The 21954-nt window shown below is 47.6% G+C and overlaps 8 protein-coding genes and 1 non-coding gene across 9 annotated transcripts; 3 read left to right on the top strand and 6 right to left on the bottom strand.

Moving 5' to 3' along the window:
* Positions 1–733: 733 nt before the first annotated feature.
* BDV38DRAFT_283819 (uncharacterized protein) lies at positions 734–1387 on the top strand (the record flags this gene model as incomplete). Its single annotated transcript, XM_032060115.1, has 1 exon — positions 734–1387. One exon carries the CDS (start codon positions 734–736, stop codon positions 1385–1387), a length of 654 nt encoding a protein of 217 aa, XP_031912670.1.
* A 381-nt stretch (positions 1388–1768) lies between these two features.
* Positions 1769–3134, top strand: BDV38DRAFT_249327 (glutathione S-transferase family protein). Its single transcript, XM_032054834.1, has one exon. The coding sequence runs from the start codon at positions 1831–1833 to the stop codon at positions 2473–2475; it is 645 nt and encodes a 214-aa protein (XP_031912669.1). The 5' UTR covers positions 1769–1830; the 3' UTR covers positions 2476–3134.
* A 267-nt stretch (positions 3135–3401) lies between these two features.
* BDV38DRAFT_283817 (FAD-binding oxidoreductase) lies at positions 3402–5074 on the bottom strand (the record flags this gene model as incomplete). Its single annotated transcript, XM_032060114.1, has 4 exons — positions 3402–4049; positions 4106–4506; positions 4564–4774; positions 4826–5074. The coding sequence occupies 4 exons, from the start codon at positions 5072–5074 to the stop codon at positions 3402–3404; spliced, it is 1509 nt and encodes a 502-aa protein (XP_031912668.1).
* Positions 5075–6414: 1340 nt separating this feature from the next.
* BDV38DRAFT_283816 (ankyrin repeat domain-containing protein) lies at positions 6415–8480 on the bottom strand (the record flags this gene model as incomplete). The annotated part of the gene is made up of 2 exons (XM_032060113.1): positions 6415–8311; positions 8371–8480. 2 exons carry the CDS (start codon positions 8478–8480, stop codon positions 6415–6417), a joined length of 2007 nt encoding a protein of 668 aa, XP_031912667.1.
* Positions 8481–8911: 431 nt separating this feature from the next.
* On the bottom strand, positions 8912–9015 carry BDV38DRAFT_t151. Its single transcript has one exon. It is a non-coding gene; the product is annotated as a tRNA-Cys (tRNA).
* Positions 9016–9858: 843 nt separating this feature from the next.
* Positions 9859–12617, bottom strand: BDV38DRAFT_283815 (uncharacterized protein; the record flags this gene model as incomplete). Its single annotated transcript, XM_032060112.1, has 4 exons — positions 9859–10672; positions 10735–11949; positions 12004–12201; positions 12271–12617. 4 exons carry the CDS (start codon positions 12615–12617, stop codon positions 9859–9861), a joined length of 2574 nt encoding a protein of 857 aa, XP_031912666.1.
* Positions 12618–13578: 961 nt separating this feature from the next.
* Positions 13579–15547, bottom strand: BDV38DRAFT_293779 (putative MFS multidrug transporter; the record flags this gene model as incomplete). Its single annotated transcript, XM_032062332.1, has 6 exons — positions 13579–13907; positions 13971–14144; positions 14210–14707; positions 14770–15054; positions 15137–15382; positions 15451–15547. 6 exons carry the CDS (start codon positions 15545–15547, stop codon positions 13813–13815), a joined length of 1395 nt encoding a protein of 464 aa, XP_031912665.1. The 3' UTR covers positions 13579–13812.
* A 1936-nt stretch (positions 15548–17483) lies between these two features.
* BDV38DRAFT_110372 (NmrA/HSCARG family protein) lies at positions 17484–19022 on the top strand. The gene is made up of 5 exons (XM_032050966.1): positions 17484–18029; positions 18126–18279; positions 18328–18375; positions 18441–18533; positions 18589–19022. Exons 1-5 carry the CDS (start codon positions 17670–17672, stop codon positions 18936–18938), a joined length of 1005 nt encoding a protein of 334 aa, XP_031912664.1. The 5' UTR covers positions 17484–17669; the 3' UTR covers positions 18939–19022.
* Positions 19023–19700: 678 nt separating this feature from the next.
* On the bottom strand, positions 19701–21838 carry BDV38DRAFT_293777 (uncharacterized protein; the record flags this gene model as incomplete). The annotated part of the gene is made up of 3 exons (XM_032062331.1): positions 19701–20716; positions 20788–21277; positions 21508–21838. 3 exons carry the CDS (start codon positions 21836–21838, stop codon positions 19948–19950), a joined length of 1590 nt encoding a protein of 529 aa, XP_031912663.1. The 3' UTR covers positions 19701–19947.
* Between the last annotated feature and the right edge of the window lie 116 nt (positions 21839–21954).

The following is a 21954-nucleotide window of genomic DNA, read 5'->3' as shown; positions in this document are numbered from 1 at the left end:
TGGCGCAGCAAATTCTCGCCTTTCCTTCGCGCCAAGTACTCGCCGTCAATGAGACCGCATACGCCACATCGATACATGAATACGCTGCAGCGAACATGGGGAAGGTAGTCAAGGGTGGGAGTTCCCATTTTGAAATCATTGAGTTTTCATCTTCTTTACAAGTCTCAGTCGCACAACAATGACGCAAAGATATTCTGAGTTAGAGCCAGTCTGTACATCCGCATATTGTGAAATACCAGAATTCTTCTCCCTCGGAATCTGCAGTGAGTGTCAAGATGTTACATCGCAAGTAAACCAAAGTTGTGTGCCTACTGTCGGATCACTGGTTCCGGCGAATTGCAGCTATACATTTCCCAGCGGACAGATTTTGTCAGTGCCGGTCAGCCATATCGTGAAAAATTTCGATTCAACAGCACTGCCACACGGAAGTATTGACCTTTTGACTGCGCTAGAAATTGCCACTGGCACAGCAATGGACTTAAATGCTACCTGCACTGTTTTTCGTCAGCCATGGACGTCTCATGTGGGAACTTCCAGCTCACAACAAGAAGAAAGCAAATCAGTAATAATCACCTTTAGTGCAGCGAAATTCTATAGCTATGGGTATTGGACTCCACAAAACCACACACAGACAGACGAAAGACCTACATTGACCGAGTGTTCCCTTCATTTTTGCGAGAAGATCTATCCTCAGGCAAGGCTCTCGCCGACTCACCGCCACAACAAAGCGAGAATGAAACAGAAGCTTTTTCGAGAGGCTTCTCTAACATCAGCTCAAGGGTCACTTCTTTCGTATGCTCTGGTTCCAGAAGGGAATTTGAGTTTAACATGGGAAGACGCCACGTATAAAATTGAAAGCAAGGCATACGGCGGGCTGCAATTGGGCCTGAATGCTATGTTCAACGTCACATTTGACTCAGATCTCATGCCTAGCGGATGGGAGGAGCTGCAATGGAGCGGGCTCAGTGTGTACCCTGGAATTTCTGCTTCGGTTCTTCATTCCAGTACAAATCTCAGTGAGTCGATGGATAATATAGCCAGCAGTATGACTGGTTTTATGCGGACGAGCGACAATGCCTTTCAAATCCCCGGGCAAGCCTATACGAACACCACTTTTATCAAAGTCCATTGGCCTCGGATCATTTTACCTGTTGCTACTGTGAGCCTGTCTGGTTTCTTCCTAGTTGCAACTGCACTTTCAAGCAAACGCGCAAATATAATGCTGTGGGAATCTTCAATGCTGCCGCTGCTGAATCTTCGGCTCGTGGACAAGAAGAACAACTTAAGTCTGGGGCGCTTGGGAAATGTCCACGACATGGAGAACGTATCAAAACGTATCAAAGTTCGAATGGAGGAGCGAGATGTAACTATTCTGAGCGAACAATAGGAGGAGCGTTAGCGCTACCAAATAGCCGCAGGGTAGACCGAATCCTGATAATCGCGCGCGCTTGCTACAGCCTGCAGCTTCCGTACCCTCTGATTTACTGAGTTCATCCCTGCTAATAATTTCGTGAATCAACACGAAAGGCAGACTTGGCTAGATTGAGGGATCAATCACATCACTGAGCAAAAAAGTGGCCCTGAGCTAAGTCCCGTTCCGGAAGAGGAAAGTCCCAACCTAATTTCCACAGGAAAACATTAAATAACAGCCCTAATTTTCCACGATGAGTCAGGTTCAATGACTCTTATCAATCATGCCCAGAAAATGACAAAACACGAGGTATAAATATAAAGGAGGAACCCCCACTCAGCACTTCTCAGCTTCACGCCCCAACCCAAACCCAATTATCAGATCAAACTCAAGTAAAACACACAACGTACCAGTGTAAAATGCCCAATATTAAATTCTTCTACGCCCCGGACGCTTGCTCCATCATCCCACACATCCTTCTCCATGAAACAAATACCCCTTTCGAATCCATCCGAATTGAAATGGAAGGAACCGATGAGAGCTTCCCGGAGAGTTTCCGCAAAATCAACCCGAAAAGCCGCGTCCCCGTCATCGCTCTCGACGACGAGGTCATCACGGAAGTCCCGGTTGTCTCGATGGTTATCTCCAGCCTGGCACCGGAAACGAACCTCATGGGACGAACCCCGATGGAGACGGCCCGGGTGCACGAATGGATGAATTATGTAGCAGGAACGGTTCATGCTGGGGGTATTAGCCATTTCTTCAGGCCAGGGCGGTGGACTGTTTCAACTGAGGAGAAGGACTTGGAGATGATTAAGAGAAGAGGCTTCGAAATAATGCGGAAGTGTTTTGCGTTAATTGAAGAGAGATTGGTCGGGGAGTATGCCGTTGGGGAGAGCTTTACTGCTGCGGATGTCTTCTTGTATTTTGCTTATCGGATAGGAGTCAGGGCGGAGGTTGGATTGCAGGCGTATGCCAAGTTTACTGAGCTGGCGCGGAGGATAGAAGGGAGGGAGACGGTGCAAACTGTGTTGAGGAGTGAGAGGATTCATTCTATCTTTTGACTAAGATAGAGATAGTCGGGTGTGCTATGGGACCCTTGCTTGTCAAGTTCTAAGCACGTATTTTATGTTCCATGCCCTTGTCGACGAAATAGATCTAGTTCCTCGCTCGTCGTATAGCTAAAGTCACCATCCCCAAATCAGGCACAATCATAGACTTTTAGTCCTAAAGCCACTGAAGAGCATCCACCAACACCTTGATAGCACCCTCAACTACAAACCCTTGATCAACCCGCCTCTGGACATACTTCCTCATCCAATGTCGACAATTACACACCTAATACCCGTTTCTCAGTAATCACACTTCAAGCCCGAGACAGGACATGGATACATCTTTCCCAAAAAGCTCCCAACTAAGACCAGGCGGCTTCACAACCGTTGCAACAGACCCCAAACGATCTCTAGGCATAGTATCGCACAACAGCTTCCATCACCCACGGCATCACGGTCATAGCGCTCTTCGATGCCCACAATTGGTATTATCTGCTAATTTCGATCCGTGGTGGCAAAGCCATAGTTGCGATTGAACCCGCAGAACACAGTTGCTGTTGTGCCAGTCGCATGAGTTACTTCCATGTTGGTCGGTGCTGTTGACGGTTGGGATGAAGATGGGCCAGTGAGCGGGGCGTGATCCGTTAGAGAATAGGGCGAGGTAGAATGGCCGGAGCATTTGTTATCTACTTAGTGTTTACATTCATCAGGAAGTCGTAGGACTCTTTAGATATAGATATACAAAAAGAGTTGATTTAAGCATGACAAGCCATGTAATTACGCCTGCCCCGCTTGCCTGTTGATGCAGTAGAAGCGATTTTGTGGTATAAAGTCCAAACTAACAATTAAACTATACATTAATTCTGTATAATGAACACCCTAAGAAACACAAACCATGAACTCTGTGCAAGATGCAAAATATAAAACATGTACATGAATTAAAATCCTTCCGCAGGGATAGGCGCATAAAACCCGAACCTGTTCTCAGGATCGTACTTCCTCTTCAACGCGGACAGCTTGCTCTGTCTCCACGGCTCATATCCATACATAGACTCCAGCGGCTCGTCACCAGATGCGTAGTTCACATACACATGCTTCTCAGCCTCGCCACTTCCCTCGTGGAGGATATCGCGCACGCGGTCACCGAAGGTCTCAGCCGCAGGCCGGTCTGTCTCCTTCTCGAAGATGATAACAGAAGAGACGAGGATGGTGTCGTCACGGTGAGCGTAAGCGGTGGAGGCCTCGTCGACTGCCTGGACACCTTGGTTGGAGTACCCCTCGAGCATGATAGTAGAATGTTCGAAGTCGGGGTGGGCAACGGTTTCCTCAGCGAAGGCATTGAATGCGCTGCGCAGAGCCTCCAAGTTGTAGCTCTTCAGGTTGAGGGGGAAACGGACAATTTGAGGGCCTTCGTCACCCTTGTCACAAGCCCGCGATCCGATGTTGAACTCGGTCCACTTGGAAATGTCCACATACGGGCCAGAGTGTGTCACGGTCTTCACCGGGGCAAAGTTGAGTAAAGACTGCGATACAGTTGAATCCATGGTTTCGACGCCCTCCTGCAGAACGAAGATGTCGATTATGGGCTAGCGATCATCGATTAGTCTCATAAGCATCTGTGATAGAGGGTAGCGTGGCTTACGTTGACAGGATCAATCTCCGCGTCGCGGGAAATGGTAGCCCAGTACATCACGTCCACGCGCTGTCCACCCCATCCTAGGATATTGAGGTATTGGAAGAGAAGCTCCAGCTTGTCTTGGGTGTAAGTGTGCTTGACAAAGGACCATACGCCATCCCCTGGCACGTCATAGATCTTCTGGGTGACAGAGGTCACAATGCCAAAGTTGTGGCCAGCGCCCTGCATCGCCCAGAACAGGTCGGACTGGGGCCCGTCTCGCGTCACGGTTCGAATCTTTCCATCAGCAGTTACGACTTCCAAGGAAACGAAGTTATCTGCGATGAGGCCGTGGCGTCCTTGCAGGTACCCATGGCCACCACCGAGAGCGGGTCCGAGGAACCCAGTGCAGTCACAGACACCGGTCACTTTTGGGATGATTAGCTGGTGCCCGCAATGGTGCAAGTGGTCATATTGGAACTCACCAGTCTGTTTGCCGGCTGCCCATAAGGACTCAATCACCTGATGAGAGAGGATACCACCACCAAAGGTAGCTGTATCGTCTGCGATGTCAACGGAGTTGAGCTTGTGCAGCCAAATCTCAATTCCCTGGTGAACATTTTCCAGGGTATCAATGTTTCCATGACCACCGTTGATGGCAATGAATGGTACATCGTGTTTGGTGGCATATTTGACCTATTTTCAATCAGCATACAACAATGCGCATGACACCTGTGAGAAACGCACCGTCTTAGCAACATCCCACTTGTTCGCAACCTCCACAACCACACTGATGTTCGGCTTGCCATACTGCGACCACCGCGCAGTAGCATTATTGAACAGATCACTCCCAGGGAAGTAAATGCTAGCATCACTTGACAGCTGGCCACCAAGCTCAGAGCCAATGCTGGCATCAGATTGTTGGGCGTGGCATTCCCTCAGAAGGGTCGCGTAAAGCAGGCTGGACGCCCAAAACTTGAGTGACCTCATAACCATATTGACGAGATGTGGCAAGGCCTGTGTCGTGTCGTGTCGTGTCGTGTCGATGCTCAAACAAAGAAAAAATCTCGAATGGCTCGTGAAACGCGCGATCTTTATAGTTCGGCGCACTGTGCCTGGAATGTAAGTTCAATTGTAGCTCTTCCTGCATGCGGATAGGCCAATCCGAGTTCACAAATATGCATATCCCTTGCTGCTTGGATCGTGCACTATTGACATGGCACGGCATGACTACTGAGTCAATGCCAGCTGTCTTCGGTAAAGGTTTCATGTAGGATATTGTTTCCGTTGTTGTGATCATGTCTCGTGGTATGATAGACACAATCTTCACTGGCGGATTTAATCGCCGCAGCTTAAATCTCACTGTTGCCGTCTTCTTGGCAATCATTCTCTTGTTTTCATTTTGTCCTTGAGAATTCAAAACAACGGAAGCCACAGAACGCCTCCCCCTTACGTTGGAATGCAACAACAACAATAACAACAACAAAGCCAATACCCAGACATCTATTCCATGGAGTCGATTACTAAATGTTTTGACCCCTTCACAAGAATTGACTTTCGGGATCTGTTCTTTGTACGTACAATTGCAACTCACAAAGGTTTGTGGAGAGTAGGGAGAACGGCCCCTTCCGCATTCCTGGGCATAAAAGGGGTGGCTGGGGTATATCAAGCTATCCCCGAATTCATCCTCAACTTATGTTTACGACAGGAAAACTGGATTTGTATTTCCAATTACTGTGAGCAGTTTACAACAGGTATTGGGCAGCTAAGGATCGTCATTAGGAAAACTAGATTTGACGGGATAATTTTGTTGAATGCGAACTGTTGGCTACCAACCAGTCGATTTATCTATTCATAGCACACGCTTTCGATACCTTATCCTATTATTATTGTTTTACTTTTTCCTAATGTATATATCAAAATATCAACAACAAGACCTTCTCTAACAGCGTGGCACGCTGTCTAGTTGCTGCAATCGTTGTGCTATTAGATATCAGCAGAAACCGTGGCCCAGCCCAGCAATAGGATATTTCTAACTTCACATAGTAAGTATAACACCAAAGGAGACATCATGACTGTCATTGTCACTCGGTTTAAATGGAGTTAAGAAAGTAACATAAGAGTCGTCTATAACTCGGTTTGCAATTGAGTTTAGGGCGCATATCGTCAGTAAACAGATGATAAGACTGAAAACACCCGCATTTATTGACAGCCGCTCCACTTCCGAGTAAACGTATGTATCTCTGTTACTGAGGTACACTGTTGTAGGTTTGCGGGCTTGTTCGTTAACTACTCCCTGGTATTCTACTACTGTTATCTAGAAGTGCTCTTTTGAATTACAAGCCTGAACCTCGACCGGAGGCGTCCCTGAACAGAACCAAAATTTCATTCCCTTTCTCAAGCTTCTTTTCTGCGCGTGAAAGTGGTGTTAGGCCTTTTGTATCTTGACAAAGTGGGTCCGCTCCTTTGGCAAGAAGAGCTTGAACGACCTTGCCTAACTGGTCACCTGACCACTCGGGCTCCCATTCATCCTCACTTTCATCTTTGTACTCCGCAAGCCAAGTAACATTGAATGGTTCCACTGCATAAGAAAGCGGTGTTCTACCGTCAGCGTCCTTGCAGTCTGGCTCCGCGCCCTTATCCAAGAACATTTGGACCAGTGCGGCACGTTTCACCATCGCCGCGTAGAATATAGGGGTCCTCCCAGAATCATCGCGTCTGTCAACTCTGGCACCCTTCTCAAGAAGGAGCTGAACGCCGTCCTCGTATATGCTCGCTTTCTCTGGGGCATGCACCAGATATATGACGGATAAGAGAGCCCATAGCAGGGGAGTGCGACCCATCTTATCTTGGCTGTTGACATCCACGCCATCCGTTTCAAGAAGCAACGGCACCATGGTTGAACCAATACCATCATGGCAATCATCCCATTCGATATTTACCGCCCAGGATAGGGGAGTTCGACCGTGGCGGTCCCTGCTGTTTGGATTAGCGCCCCTCGCCAGGAGCATCCGCGCAGTTTCCGGCTTTTCATAATAGATAGCTGCTTGAAATGCCGTCCATTCCATCTCGCCGTTAGGAATCTCGAGATTTGCTCCGTATTTATCGAGAAGGAGCTCGACGGCATCCTCCCTCCCCCATCGAACAGCCAGCCAGAGCGCCGTGTAGCCATCCTCATCCTTTCCGTCGACATCCACCCCGTCTATCCCAAGCAGTATGTCCAGTATGGTCGTATACCCCCTCCATGCGGCGCCGTGCAACCCGCTTTGAGCATCCACGACTTTCCGGTCGTGAGTTAATCCCTCCCTCGCCAGAAGAAAGCGGACCATGGCCTCATCCCCACCTTCTAGGTCGCTTCCTGCAGCAAAATGCAGTAAACCCTGACCCTTCGCATTAACATACTCCTGACCAGGTATCTTCTCTAGGAGCAATCTAAGCAATGGTTCATTTGCACGCCGCGAAGCAATGGACATCGCAGTTTCACCGTAATTGTTCTCAACGTCCAATCTTGCTCCTCGCTCCAGGAGGAGCTCTCCCATCCTATTGTGCCAACATGCAGCATGCATCAGCGGGGTTTCACCCCTTCCATCAACATGATCTATATCAGAGACTTTGTCAAACAAAAATTTAAAGATTTCCATCTTGGGCGTCCTTATTGCAGAGATCAATGGGACATAATCATCCGTGTAATGGTCCGGGTCGGCACCCGCTTCCAGAAGCAGCTCGACCATCGCCTTATTTCCGGCTTCTATTGCAGAAATCAGAGGTGTGTGGCCCGACCTGTTCTCCTTGTCATTTCCGCAGGGTGCTGCGAACATCAGTGGGATATGGTCCGCCAGGTCTGTTGTCTCTATGTCACCTCCGGCCTTGAGAAGCATCGTCACTATTTCGGTATGGTCCATTGCCACTGCATGATGGAGGGCTGTCCTCCCCGCTCTGTCTCTGAGGTCAGGAGAGACTCCTTGGTCGAGGAGGAACCGGACAATTTCTTTAAATCCTTGCTTCGCTGCAAGTAGAAGGACGGTTTCACCAATTGTAGTCTTAATATCAACGGACCCTCCTTCATTTTGTTTTGACAGAGCTTTCTTCGCAGATAAATAACCCAGATATGCGTTCAGCTCCTGTAGTAGATCATGACAACCTTTAGTGATATTGTTCAAGGTTTGCTCCCCTAAAGAGTCATCGGAATCCCCATCTTCAACCTCGCGCAACTGATTATGCAGTCCTTTGACACTATCAGCCTGTCAGCTGAATTACCTTCCGTTGAGTTGCAGTTATTGGACTTAACTCACTTGTACAAAATAGTTTTGTATCGCTCTGGTACGTCGATATTGTGCTTCTGCACTGTATTAGCCAACTCCACGATAGCATTGGCATCCTCTGTGCTATAGTCAGGGCTCATTGTGGCATTCGTCTTTCAGCCTGATAGAGAGTTAAAAGAGTGAGGTGGGGAGTTGACAGATATTTGGGGGCGAAGCGGCGCAGCTTATATAGAGTTAGGGAACAGTTCATGTGACTGGTTATATCTTTAAAAGGCTATGTTATTATATAGAACAATATTAATTAATATGAGTGAATAACAGGTAGAAACTACGTAGTTTAACCGCATTGATCAAGAAGAAGAAAGTTAACATTAATTTTGTGTACCTTAGAATGAGGTAACGAAGGTAGACTATGTAGAGGGTCAGGCAAATGAGGTTTACCGGCACAGCACCGATTAAGACACACCACATACATATCTAGTTAACTTGGCAGCTAATGGTTACTCTGTGTTCTTTCTTTCCTAAGAAAAAAAGTAAAGGAAACAAACACCCAAGAAAAACAAAAAGAACAAGGGACGGGCCGGGTTCGAACCGGCGACCTAAAGATAGGTTGCAATATTTGGTTAACCAATCAGGTCATTGCAATCTTCCACTCTACCACTGAGCTACCGCCCCATTGGATGATAGAAGCATTTAAACCATGGTATATGTTCAAGGAAAACCAAGTTTGTAAATCATTTTCTCATCGTCCATGTCCACACTCTGAGCCCTTAACATGAAGCTGGCTCGATTATTCTTGCTCATTATACGTTCTTGAGTCTAGTGGGATCTTTAAGAATATAGTTGCTGTCTCTGAAATGCAATAATTATGTTATTGTTATGCGGGCTTATTTTCTGTGGTAGTGGGTTTTATATATATATTCCTGCTGGTGTGATTCTATAGAGATTCAGGTATGTCAATGCGACTACTGATCCAAAACACATTTATTGGAAATAGAATTTCTCCTTGGCAATCTTCCTCTTCCATATATGTATAAGATTAGATGTAAATGATCATCAGGACGAGCGAGTCATTTATTGGTACAGATGCTCGGTACGTAGGCTGTTGCCTCATCTATCATCTCCTCAATACGATCATCTAGTTCCCCAATCTCATGAGCTTTAGCTAGACTGGATGCAGGTAATGGTACTCTGCCGTGGGGATAATGCTTACACGGTTTCAAGGCTTACCATAGTCAGCCATCTGCATTTCAGTGTACATGATTTAGCAGTCAGCTGCTCATTCACCCTGTTCAGTACATATACAACCCATCCCTCATTCGAAGCCCTATGCTTAAACCCCAAGTTATTTATAATATTGGTAGATTGCCCCCGCAGTTAACTTATTTTGTACTCACTGCGGCACCAAGACACATCACCCATAAAATCCATGATCGTAGTCTAAAACCTAATATTACACATACACACATAATATCACCATCCATTCAAGGAATACTATACATAGCCCCGCCAGGGAGCTCAACGATACAGACGAACCGGGTTCGGGGTAACGACCTCCTTCGACGTGAAAGTGCAGTGAGCATAGGCCTCCAACGAATCCGGGCCAGCTCCATTATACGCCGTTGAGCGATCTCCGTCCAGCCCATCGGACATATCTCGCGGCACCTCTCCCCACATTACCGGCTTCAGAGTGGCATCGTGATAATCTGGTGGGGGATGGCAGGCGGCACTGATGGCGGCACTACAATACGTCGCCAGTGGCATGCAAGATTTCAGTCGTCGGCAACTCAGCCCCAGGAGAGCCAAGATAGCGACAGAAGAGACGAGAAGTCCAATGAAGATAGAAATGGGCGAATAGCCACAGCCGCGACTAGACCTAAATGTGGACAATTTATCGTGGACGCCATAAGACTGGATGTTGACGAAGAAGATGCTCTGTGACAGGAGCCAGTGCATTAAGACGGAGAACAAGATTAGCTGGGCGCTGTAGCGATAGGGCAGGCTAAGGTAATATGTTGAGCGCTGTTGGCCCTTGGGCCAGGAGACGCGTAAATGTTTGCGCTGTGTGGCGTAGTCGTCGTAGTCGTCGGCAATCAGCATGCAGGTCATGAGGCTGTTGCAGAGGAAGTAGAGGATGGAGAGCACCATCTGGGGCGTGTTGCTCAGCAGTACTAGTGAGATCATGGCTGTCGAGATACCAGGGGCCTGGACCATGGTCTGTCCGCTGGCCTTTCCAAAACCGAGTGTCCATGCCTTTGGGATGGAACCATTGGTAGTATCAGTTAGAGAGAGCACGAGGAGGAAAACAGAGGTTGCTACGCAGCCACCAAGGCTAGAGTATGTTAGCTAATTAGATAACAAACTGAGATGGCCAGACCGAATTAGCGGACTCACAAACCGAGAGTAGCTGTCCAGCGCTTGGCACTAGCAGCTTGACACCATCTCTTCTTGTCTGGGAGCATCTTCGGACAATCCATAAAAGGAGTATTTGTTCTGGAGAGCGCGTCTATCAAGGGAATGTATGCTGTACTCCCCACAGACTCCTGCTGACGGTACCCCTGGGATTGATTAAGTCTCGTCCAGATCGTCATTGCAGTCCACGACGTTCGACCACGAGATATGTCTGCCCGCGATACGAGACATTGGCCTTCTGTAGTTGGATCTGGTGACATCAAAAACGAGCAGAGGGCGTCACCGACGGTCAAAAGAATGTTCTTCCTGCTAGTCCGGGCAGTGAGATACATGCGGACCACCTTGATCACATTAGAGACAATTGCCGCTATGGCGATAGGTGGACTAAAATATAATTGACAACGTTGGTCTTTGCCTTTGGTCATGCAGCCGGAAAGAGGAAGCTCTGTGCCACGACCTATAGTGCTTGCATATACCATTTGTGGATAGACCGGTCGATTATCCAGCTCAAACGTGATATTTGCTGCCCAAGAGCTATTCGCCCAATGAGAGGGGGTGGCCAGAAATGTACCCAGGGACTGCCGGTCAGGGTTGTACATGGCCAGATAAGCGGAGAGCACACTGATGTCATGGTTCAAGGTATCGCTATATTTAGGGTCATACGAGAAAGCCGTAGTATTGAGAGTGAAGTTGTAGGTATTCGACTCCGGTAAAGGATCTGGTATCGAGAAGTTCCAAGGACGGTATGCCCAATGCAGGCCATGTGCCGTCACATTACCATCATTTATCGCTTTTTGCGCAGCGGACTGTCCACGAATACTTTCCAAGGATTGCAGAAAAGTGTATATCGAAGTACGTGAGCCTACTGAGTCCCCGAACAAGCCGAAGAGACTGCTGGTGTTATGAAAGTAGCGCCGGTCGACAGTGAAGATGAGGGTTCCAAGTTGAGTATTAAACTCCGCATTATACTTGTTCATACAGTCCGGGACGCTCGTGTTTTGAAAGGTGCCGTTGAAGATCTCGGCCCGAAGATGAATGGGGCTGGTGCCAACCACCTGAGTGAAGCTATCTGCCGCATTCTCACCTCCAGCCAGTCGCTCACTGGACGCCAATGACTCACTGGATGCCAAGTCCTCGGGGATCAAAACCGTTGCATAGTCAAGAGTGGAGATGGAAGAAAAAACTACCGAGTTGTATCTAAGCGATTGGTTATTGATGCCAAGCCCTCATACAGGGGTCTTCTCTGCTCACATCATATGAATTGGGGTTGAACTTATCAGCAGAAGAGTCCACAGGATCTTTCGCCACCCGTCCATGGCGGCGAAGTTCCGCATGCTGAAGGTGCCAATATCGAGCCATTTCCGTTGCTTGTGGGCCTGATCGACGTCAGAACGCGACGGGGCGCCTAAGCACTGCATGACGTAGTTGCTGGCTGCCAGTAGCAGCGTGCTGAGTACGTTGATAAGCAAATGCAACCCCGTCGCCTAGTGACTTGACAGCGAACAGTTCCCATCGTACAGGGCGATTGACTCGAGTTGTCCCTTGTTCGACGGTTTCGCGTAGCCGATCCCCGTTGCTACAATTGCCATGATGGAGTTCAGGGCAAGGATTATGCTTGCTCCCCAGGTACAGAACAAAGCGCCCTTGATCCATTCTTCGCCCTCCTGATGATCCCGACGCGGTGCACCCAGTAAGTCGAGGGACGTGTTCGATCCGGTTTTCAATCTACTGGGCCCATCGTCTTTACTATCTCTTTCAGATGCACTCAGTGATAAATTGGAATACTTTGGTTGGAGTCGCCATGATGACGGAAGGACTGTCCAGGGTCGTGTTGCAGCTTTGTTGATGTTGATATCTTCCGCCATTAAGTTATAACTCTTCGAATTTAACAGGGAAAAGAAGAAGATAGCAAAGAAAACCGACTATAGTGTATTGGACCTTACTTATACCGTTCTCTGTCAACCACGATGCCCCAGTTTAACGGGTGAATCTTTCCTGATGTCGCAAATGGCCTGAAGAAGGTTGTTGAAGGTGAGAAACAAAAGCTAGGTACACGAGGCTGAGACCGAAGTGGGCTTAGAATCTGATCCGCGTTCTTCTTGCCTTCTTTAGCGTCCAGTTGAGTATAATCGTTTCATTACTGGCCCTGTCGTTTTTGGCCCCCAATGGATTCTCGCCTTGGTTTCGATGGACGAAAGAGTTTGAAAGGATGAAATACTATAAGGAAAAGATGCATGGTGCTTGCTATCCGATAGCTTTTACGTCAAAAACACATTACTTGCGCTGAACTGTGTAGATATACAGGTTACCACCGTTCTTTGCAAGAGGGTATTAGTTCCAAGACACGATTGAGTTATGATCCTTGCCTGGAACAACACGAAAATTCAACTACACTACTACGAGGAGTATAAACACCCCAGTGGAGCTTCCTCAAGCCGAGGTCCGTGCATAGACGTGCCCAGACTACTTAAGCCGACTATCGTACTCCGTAGCCTGACGTCTAATGACTCTAGTCCGTACCTAACGCGAGTTTACCTGATCAACCCTAAGAAAACCGACTCAGCACCGAGACCAGAGGGTGCCTAATGCTACGAATATCCTCAATAGAGAGTTAATGCCGGAGTGAAGTGCACTCTGAGATAAAGAGAACCGTTGAGATGAGAAGGATATATAGTCTGAGTGACCAGGGACAGCTTTTCCTCTCGCGATTTGGTGAATTTAGAAACCAGCTTGCCCATACCAGTGGAGCTGGAGAAACACCTATCTCACGAAGGGAATTGAAACTGCTAACACGGCCGAGAACAAAGAGACAGTAAATTGAAGAGACAATGTTTCAGTGAACCGTTTGCTTCTAGATCATAGTCGTTATCATAATTTTAAAACCCTGAAAAACTCAAACAAATTGGAAACAGTCGTTAGGATATCGATTTTCCCCCTAACAGAACTCGTCCTCTTATCCGTCCCTATCACATCATTATATAACCCTCTATTAACGCACCCGTGGTGTTTTAGTTCAGATGCTATGTTGCTTGTATTACTGGATTTCATAGAAATCATCAATTATTTACGATCATCAGGTTGACCTTGGCCCTTCGCCGGGGTCTTGGACTTCAGGTTCCAGAGAGCGTTCACAGTCGACAGGGCGCACAGAACCGCTGTGGCAGATGTTAGATTCAACCGATCAGGAAAAAAAAAGGGAGACAAAAGAAATCACGAACCAATAACGCAATTCATTTCATAATACCCAACGTGTTCGGTGAGATACCCGGACAGGATAGGGCCAATGAATGCTCCCGCAGTCCAGCTCATGCTTGACACAGACAGCGCTCGCGAGTATCCGCCATTAGGGCCAAAGATGCCAGGATGCCGGGCTTCAATTTCGTCGACCGTCACTAACGCAAGGGAGGCAGGAGTTAGCGAATGCGAAACCGATCCAATGAATTTCGACGTAGCATACCTGTAGCTTCAATAGTTCCTGCACCATTGAGTAAACACGAGAAAGTTCCCACTGCAGTTACGCAGACGGCATAGATGATTTGTCCGGTGTTGCCACCGTTCACGCCGGGGAACCGATCGTCGCCGGGCATACCCAACACCCACATTATGGGCGTCAGGATGGCGAAACCTGCTGCGGTGGGATACCGTGTGCCATAGCGATCCTTCAACCAACCACAGAGCGGGCTCATAATGATTCCAGGACCTTGCAAAGCGGCGAACAGTAACCCTGACATCATACTCCCCCAGTCGAATGCGTCCCGAACATGAAGAGGAATAGTGGTATCAAAGCTGGAGATCAAAATAGCGAAGACAAAATAGCTCATCGCACCGCAAACGAATTGGCGGTGTCGGAAGAGATATGTATAAAAGTGCCATCCCTTCTTTTCCTCCACAATAGTAATATTATTCGGCAGGAGGGGATCATTCTCGGGATCCTGATCGTCGCTGCGCGGCGTACCTGTGGGTTATTTAGTTGAGAAACTGGATATGTATTCAATCGAATTGCACGCAAATACTCACCTGGTTGAGTTTTCGGTCGCTCAATCATTAAGACACGGAGCACAATATCCACCACAATGATGGCAAAGGCACTCGACCATGCCAACCAGTATCCACCCATCTCGAACAATATGCCAGCAGCCATGGGTCCTCCGGATGTACCCGCAGCCACGACGAGGGAGATCACTCCGTAAGTCTTCCCAAGATGTTCCTGCTTAACATTGTCCGCGATTGTCGCGTATCCCACTGTCCAGATGAACGCACTCGCAATGGCTTGGATAAAACGACCGAAGAATAGGGTGAAAGCTATTATGGAAACCGTCAGAAACTACTTTGCAACTCGACGGAACAGGCGCTTCTATCTTTGCACCATAGGAATCGCACATACTTGAAGTTGCCATCGCCAGAATAATTGTAGAGAAGAAGGCAGCAGCCAATGAGCCGAGCAGCAAGATCTTCTTCGACGACATTTGATCCGCATAGTGGCCAATGAATGGGCTGCAGACGAGCGATGCGACCGCACTTAACGCCAGCAATGCAAAACTCATACGCTGGGTCAGGGACACATCGAGACCGAGACGGTTTTCCAGGATGTAGGGAAGGATCGGGACAATGAAGGTATACAGGAAGACATCTGGTGGAATTGGTTAGTTAGAAACATCTGAATTCTGTTAACGCGCGGGAGCCCAAAGCAATCAGTACCAGTGAACAGCGCCATCGCCATGGCGCTGACGATGAAGAAAGGCGAAGACCGCCATTTGTGGCCCCATACAGACCCTCGAGAGACGGTGAACTGCATGGTGTAATCTCGACTTTACAAGAAGCCGTCGAAAACTCCCCGGAAGCAAACAGTGACGAAGGAAGGGAAAGAAGAAAAAAAAGCCATGCGGAGAAGATAAATTCTTTTATCGTATCGGTGGAGGAGGAACCGATAGTAGCTCCCAACTACTCAATTCTCATTAGTCAACTCCGAGACCCACCATCCCCTCAACTTATGAGTAATACTAGTAATACGTAGTGAGATGACCTTGAGCTGAGGCTCACGGCTGTAAGCACGGCCGATCCTGAATATCATGGCAATGCAGTTCGACCAAGCCATGTGTGATGGACAGGTCAATTGCAGTCCAGTTCAAGCGAGCTGAGTGGATCAATAAAACTCCCCAAGCATGTTCCCTGCAGCATTGTCCCAATTGGGGATGTACAAGAGGCTATACTGGCCTATGACTGGATGCTTGACTCGGCGGATCGTCCGGATCGACATCATTTTCGGGGTCCACCCCGTCATCTCAAGGAGCAACTGAGAATATCCCTTGCAGCGATATTCCGACTGGTTGAACCATTCATGATTAATCTCAATCCAAGCTTTTCTCTGGTTTCCATCAAGACAATTCATACTATACCACAGAGTGAGTTCCTGGGGCTAGAATGCGACAATGAGGTTTGTGAGATACGGATAGGTGGGTTTTTAGAAAACCTCGAGGTTGGATCCTCCCCTAGGGCTTTGAACATCACGATACACGCATGCGGATAACTTATCCCTAGCAGAATTTACATCCACATCCTTTCTCACCCGAGGTATTAATTTTGCTCTGCATTTAGATTACGTCTAAATTATATCACGCTTGTTTTTGCTTTTGCTTATGCCTTTTCTTTGTCTCATTATTATTTCTCCTTTGAGTCTTTGATTCTCCCCCGCACGCCCTTTTGGTTACAAATATACGGAGTTGTTGCATTGCCAAGGATAAGCATGATCTGCCGCGATACCCCGTGCACCCTCGCTCATGCACTTTTACTTATGTTCGGTGTTAAATTGGTATATCAAGTCTGTGCATATGCTTATGCTTACTAGACTTGATAAGTCCCTTATCAGGATGATGTCTCATGAAAAATAAAAGACAAGGCAGTCAACTTAAAATGGTCTTAGGCGTTTTGAAGCCCTGAGCCCTAATTTACCTCGTCTGCCCAAGTATTGATGTGGGCTTTCTTCGAAGTAATAAAATTGAATATCTATATAAATATACCCTGGTTGTCCACGCCAAGGCTCAAGATTCAGAAATATTCATTTTGTTGGCATACAGCCAAGGAAGGATCATGTTTGGGAATAACCTAGTCAAAGGACTATCACATCTATAACATCAAGCCATGTTCATTATTAACACTTTAACCGAGGAAAGATGGCGTCTTCCCCGAGCATGTCAGCAGACCAGTCACGCCATCGCCCTGGGTTACGATTCCCAGAAGAACCCGGGGTTGGCGCCCATACAGCGTCCGACCAATACCAGCCAAAGCTCACGGGAACCCAAGGGAACCGTTTTAGAGCCTATATTAACGCAGGTTAAGTGCAAGAACCGGACAAACTGATCCATGATGATCTCGGATATTCCCGCCAAAAAATATGCTTTGTACGCTTTTTAAGATCGGATCCACATTTCCGTAATTCCGAATAACCTAGCTCCAACAATGAGCTGGGCGGACGCGGCCTTTGTTTTATTAAAAGTTATATCCTGTTCCAAGTCCACATAACTTACTGAGATCTGTAAAATGCAGACAACTTTAGGAAAATTTTGTGTTGCGTGGGCTAGATACATGACTTGTTACTGAGGTCACTGATGGGTTCCATGCCCGGAAAAATCCTCTCCCCTACATATCAACGGAAATACGGCAAAGGGGCCATTGCGTCACAATCTTAAAACAATCCGTACCCCAGAATGTAGCGTACGGGGCGATATAAAAGCGCCGAGCCCCGCAGGTAAAAAGCTTTGTTAGTAGAGTCCAGACCATCTATATATGCATAGCAGCCCTACACTCTTTAACAGAAGTTTAATTCGCAGACTCACCATTTCCAAGAACGTATCACTCATAGAATATCTCCACCTTGGCAGCAAAAGCTTGCATATCAGTTCCATGTAAAACAAACCAACATGACAACCAACCAAAAAGAAACCAAGTATATCGCCGTCCTTGGCGCAACAGGGAATCAAGGGGGTGGTGTTGTACGCGCACTTCTCGCAAAGACCGAACCATGTTTCCATGTTCGCGCCATCACTCGCGACGTTTCTTCCCCTGCAGCGCAGAGGCTTCAGGCGAAGTACAAGGACAGTGGTAGACTCGAGCTAGTTGCTGCTGATGTTTATGACAAACAATCCCTAACTGGGGTGTTCAAAAATGCCTATGGGGTATTTGCTGTGACGAATAACCGGATCCTTGGGAAGAAGATCGAAAAAGAGCAGGATATGGATCATGAACTGGTGGCTGGGAGGAATATTATTGATGCGGCGAAGGTGTGTTTATATTCTCTGGATACCTTTATCAGGATCCCAGCACAATGAATCATAGAAAGAAGAACGCGAAGCTAAGTTGTGTGATCAATGTATAAGGCTTGCAATGTCCAGCACTTCGTAATGAGCAGTTTGCCGAACATAATGAACGCGAGTAAAGGCCGCTTTACTAAGGTATTCCATTTTGACAACAAATTTAAGATTGAGCAGTGGGCTCGGAATGAATTCCCTGCCGTGACGGCTTTACATCCGGGTAAGTTCATGAACATACAGAGATGAGGCGTCTGCTTAGTTCTAATAGGTCTGTTCTACACAAACATGCAATGGCCCCAGTATTGCCAGCGTCAAGGTCAGTCTCAAAAGAAGCGGTTACCCCCACTGATGGAAACGAGTTTGATGGCTAAATTATTATAGATGATGGAACTGTCCGATTTTGCGCCCCAATAGATGGGAACAAACTAGCTGATTGGGCTGATCCAAGCTATGATATTGGCGTATATGCTGCAGGTGCGACGACCTTATTATTCACTAAAGACAACAAATCTGGCTAATAAAAAGACAGAGATATTTTCCCTGGGACCAGAGAAGACAGCATCAAAAACGTATCCTGTGGTTGGACCAAAACTCTCATTTGCTGACTTCGCGAGAGTGTTCAGAGAGATTACTTCCCAAGAAGCTACCTTCGACCCGATAACATTGGATCAATGGGGCACCACTGTCGCAGCAACTGTTGGCAAAGGATATGAAGAAGATATAAAACAGATGATGGAATGGATCTCTGTGGCCCCAGATGACAAGATCTGTTACGGAACAATGGATCGGAGTGAGGATAGGTCCTATGAAGATCTTGGCGTTAAGGCCAGTACTTTGGAGGATTGGATGCGAAGGACTGCATGGCAAGGGCCACAGTAGCTTTTTGATTACCCTGTTATGATGTGGTATCTGTTCATTGATATCCGGAAGAATGGGATCTAATGGAGGTCGAGGTGTATGCAGCCTCTCCTTACCTCACCGAAATTTAACAAAGAAAAAGGTGTGGTTAAAATGGACTCAACTTGAGTTAAATGTGACATTCTTGCTTTATATATGGATATTTAAGTAGTCATAATTGGTATCTACCCTGCAAATGTCTCCCTGTACATATATAAGAGCTGACGGGCGCGCCCTGTGCTACCTATTCGATAAGTCCAACTTTCCAGTTGGCTTGTTCGAAGACAGTATATTACATTGTCGTTTTCTCTTTTGCTTCCTCTGTAATAAAATGTATGCAATATCAACGGATCGACATTTTTTTGGCATTGGAGCGGACTAGATCTTCATAGGCTTTCCCTAATCCATGGTATAGCAGATGTGGGCCTCGCTGTCCGGTTCACACCACAAAATATGGTAGTTGGGGCGGGAAAGCTTCCATTCCCCTTGTTTGTGCTGCAAGCACACCGTTAGCAATAATTGGTTTGAATCTACGTCCAGCCCTTCGATATAGTCGGTCAAATCGGCCGCCATCACAACTTTCTCATAGAACGCCAAACTCATCGGTCGAGAATCATGGTAAACGCGATAATGAGAGCTGTTATGGTCCGTCACTAAGAGAGCAACCAGCAAGTTCTACAATGGAAAGAAAGTCGAGCTCCGCTGCCTTCTTTGGTATGCCGACATAGGCAGCGTCATCTCCTTGGGTTGACATGGACTCGGAGCCAACAAAATAGAAATGAACAGGATAATTGCCTTGAGAGGCTACGAGGCGGACGTTATATATCTTGGTACCCACCTTGACGAGCATTGGGTAACCAGACGCTGGTAGGTTGTCCTGGCCCAGGGGCTTGTGAGATCCCACTGAGTTTTTGGTTTAGAGTGCTTTCTGAAACCTTCTTCAGTACTCCGAGATCTGCATTGGGGCTCGGTGCTATGAGGCCCTTAGTAATTATGGTAGGACACCTCTTCTGCCAAACTGCGTTATCTCGTCCCAAATTCTATAAAGCCCATCCAAGCACGCGGCGTCTGTCCAGGCAAAGGAATGGAGTATTTCTACAGCGTGAGTCAACTGATATATCTGCAAGTCCAGACGGACTTTGTCATTGAGCTGGACTAGGGACTGGCGTTGGGTCATGCCCTCTGCTGCAATAGTAGCCACTGTGGTACACCATAGAATCAGTGTACTAGACATCTTCTGACTAACGTGATGGAGTTTCTCGGTAAGCGGTGGGATAATAACGGCTCGGAGTGCAGAAGACTTAGGGACTGGGAACGTGACGTGGAGTGCGTATAACAGAGCAGAGAGCCTGCAAGCGTGATAGAGCTCGAGAGACTGGGAGCTATCACAAAGTTCATCCGGTTGATCGATAATGCAATCAGGTAAGGTATGCTCGTCCGGTAGGCTAAACAAACCATGGTGTACTTGGTTTCGAACGTCTGCAATCAAGTCGAGGGTTGAAACATCCAAGTTGCGATGGGAAAATAATTGGATTACATTCGAGTATTCGCCCAAATGAAAAAAAGTGGTTGCGATCTTTTCTTTTATGGGTGGTGTAAGTGACAAAAGCTCTCGGAATCCCGATCCGGGTAGAGATGGCTGTTCTGGTACGATGCCAAAGGCTTGTAGCGGCGAAGAAAGGTTGGCTAAATTTCCCTGTACGTCTACCAAGGGATACTGAGGCTTCGTCAAGGAATGGGCGGCGAACATCAAATCCGCACTGTAAAATTCAATATTAGTAATTTGAGAGCAAGATAGCCCAGAACGGGCCGAGGTAAGTAGTGAACCTACATTGATAGCAGCCAGCCTAGTCCGTACAGCCTGATGGTGTGGATACCTCCCAGGCGATCTAGAAGGGTCTGGATGAATGTCCAGTGCATAGAATGATACTCCCTACTACCGTAGAATGAGAGAGACTGTAAGTCCACAAAAGGAGGAGTGAACGGACTCGCGTCTCGCGCTACTTTTCCCTTGACGTGGTCATTAACAGCAAGGTATAGCACAGCCATGATGACGCTGTCACGCCAAGTCTCGTTGGTGTAGTTAGCTACATGGTTATGTAGAGTGTTTAGGACAAGGCCTTTGTAGTACAGTTGCTCTTTGGTCTCCAACGCCGGGTCAGGAGCACCGTAGCTAATCCGTAATATATCCCTGTGATAGGACGCGGCCCACAAGGTGCTATAAATGAGGAGCTTATTCAGAGATGATTGCTGAATCCAAGCTTGATAACAACTCCCGGCATAGTTTGATTGCCGAAATGCGGGCCATATGGAGGTCAAAGCTACGTAGAAAGTCAGTCAGCAGGAATAATCGCAGGTGACCAGTGCAATAGCACAGGGTGTTAAAGATTTCCAAGCCACTAACCGAAATGCACTAGGCTGTCAACTTGCGGTCCCCAGCTCGCATCTAGTGGGGAGAATGGGTCCATCCTTCCACTCACAGCTGACAAGGCCGAGGGGGTCTCTCCGGCCTTCTGGTTGGTCCTCAAATCGTTCAGGGACCTTAACTTACTGCAGGTCCCACAAACTGTAGCCCCATCGCCAGTGACGAGGAACGTTGGGCTCCTATGGTGGCCTGTTTGAGTTTGGTCGGAACCAGAGCCCTGGAATTCTCTACGACAGGGGCAAAGCTTCTTGAATGCATGCTGATGATGGCCCCCCTGTACCTTTCTCTGGTCAATCAACTTCTCCCTTTTAGTAGCTTCCTCATGGCGATAATTTGTTTGCTTTTCAGAGATACGCCGTCTTATCAGAGCTGACCTAATTTTTCGAGAATGTGCGTTGGAACCGCCAGCCAATGCAGGGCCATTGACGAAGACGAATTCTTGTGGTTTGCTACCCATATTCGACACTACCTCCCAGCTCCACTAATCTCAAGGGGCTGATCTCCGCCGTGTGTAATCGAATCCTCGGCGCTGAATCTGTAGCCGATGCTGACGGCGGCGCTGAGACGACAAAG

This window comes from Aspergillus pseudotamarii (assembly GCF_009193445.1).
Source record: "Aspergillus pseudotamarii strain CBS 117625 unplaced genomic scaffold BDV38scaffold_33, whole genome shotgun sequence".
Taxonomy (NCBI): Eukaryota; Fungi; Ascomycota; class Eurotiomycetes; order Eurotiales; family Aspergillaceae; genus Aspergillus; species Aspergillus pseudotamarii.
This window is presented reverse-complemented; position numbering and strand designations above follow the sequence as displayed.

Coding starts and splice junctions, on each gene's coding strand:
- BDV38DRAFT_110372 (XM_032050966.1), top strand. CDS start 17,670: ATGACAACCAACCAAAAAGAAACCAAGTATATCGCCGTCCTTGGCGCA. Junction 18,030..18,125: donor ATATTATTGATGCGGCGAAG/GTGTGTTTATAT, acceptor TCAATGTATAAG/GCTTGCAATGTCCAGCACTT. Junction 18,534..18,588: donor TATTGGCGTATATGCTGCAG/GTGCGACGACCT, acceptor ATAAAAAGACAG/AGATATTTTCCCTGGGACCA.
- BDV38DRAFT_249327 (XM_032054834.1), top strand. CDS start 1,831: ATGCCCAATATTAAATTCTTCTACGCCCCGGACGCTTGCTCCATCATC.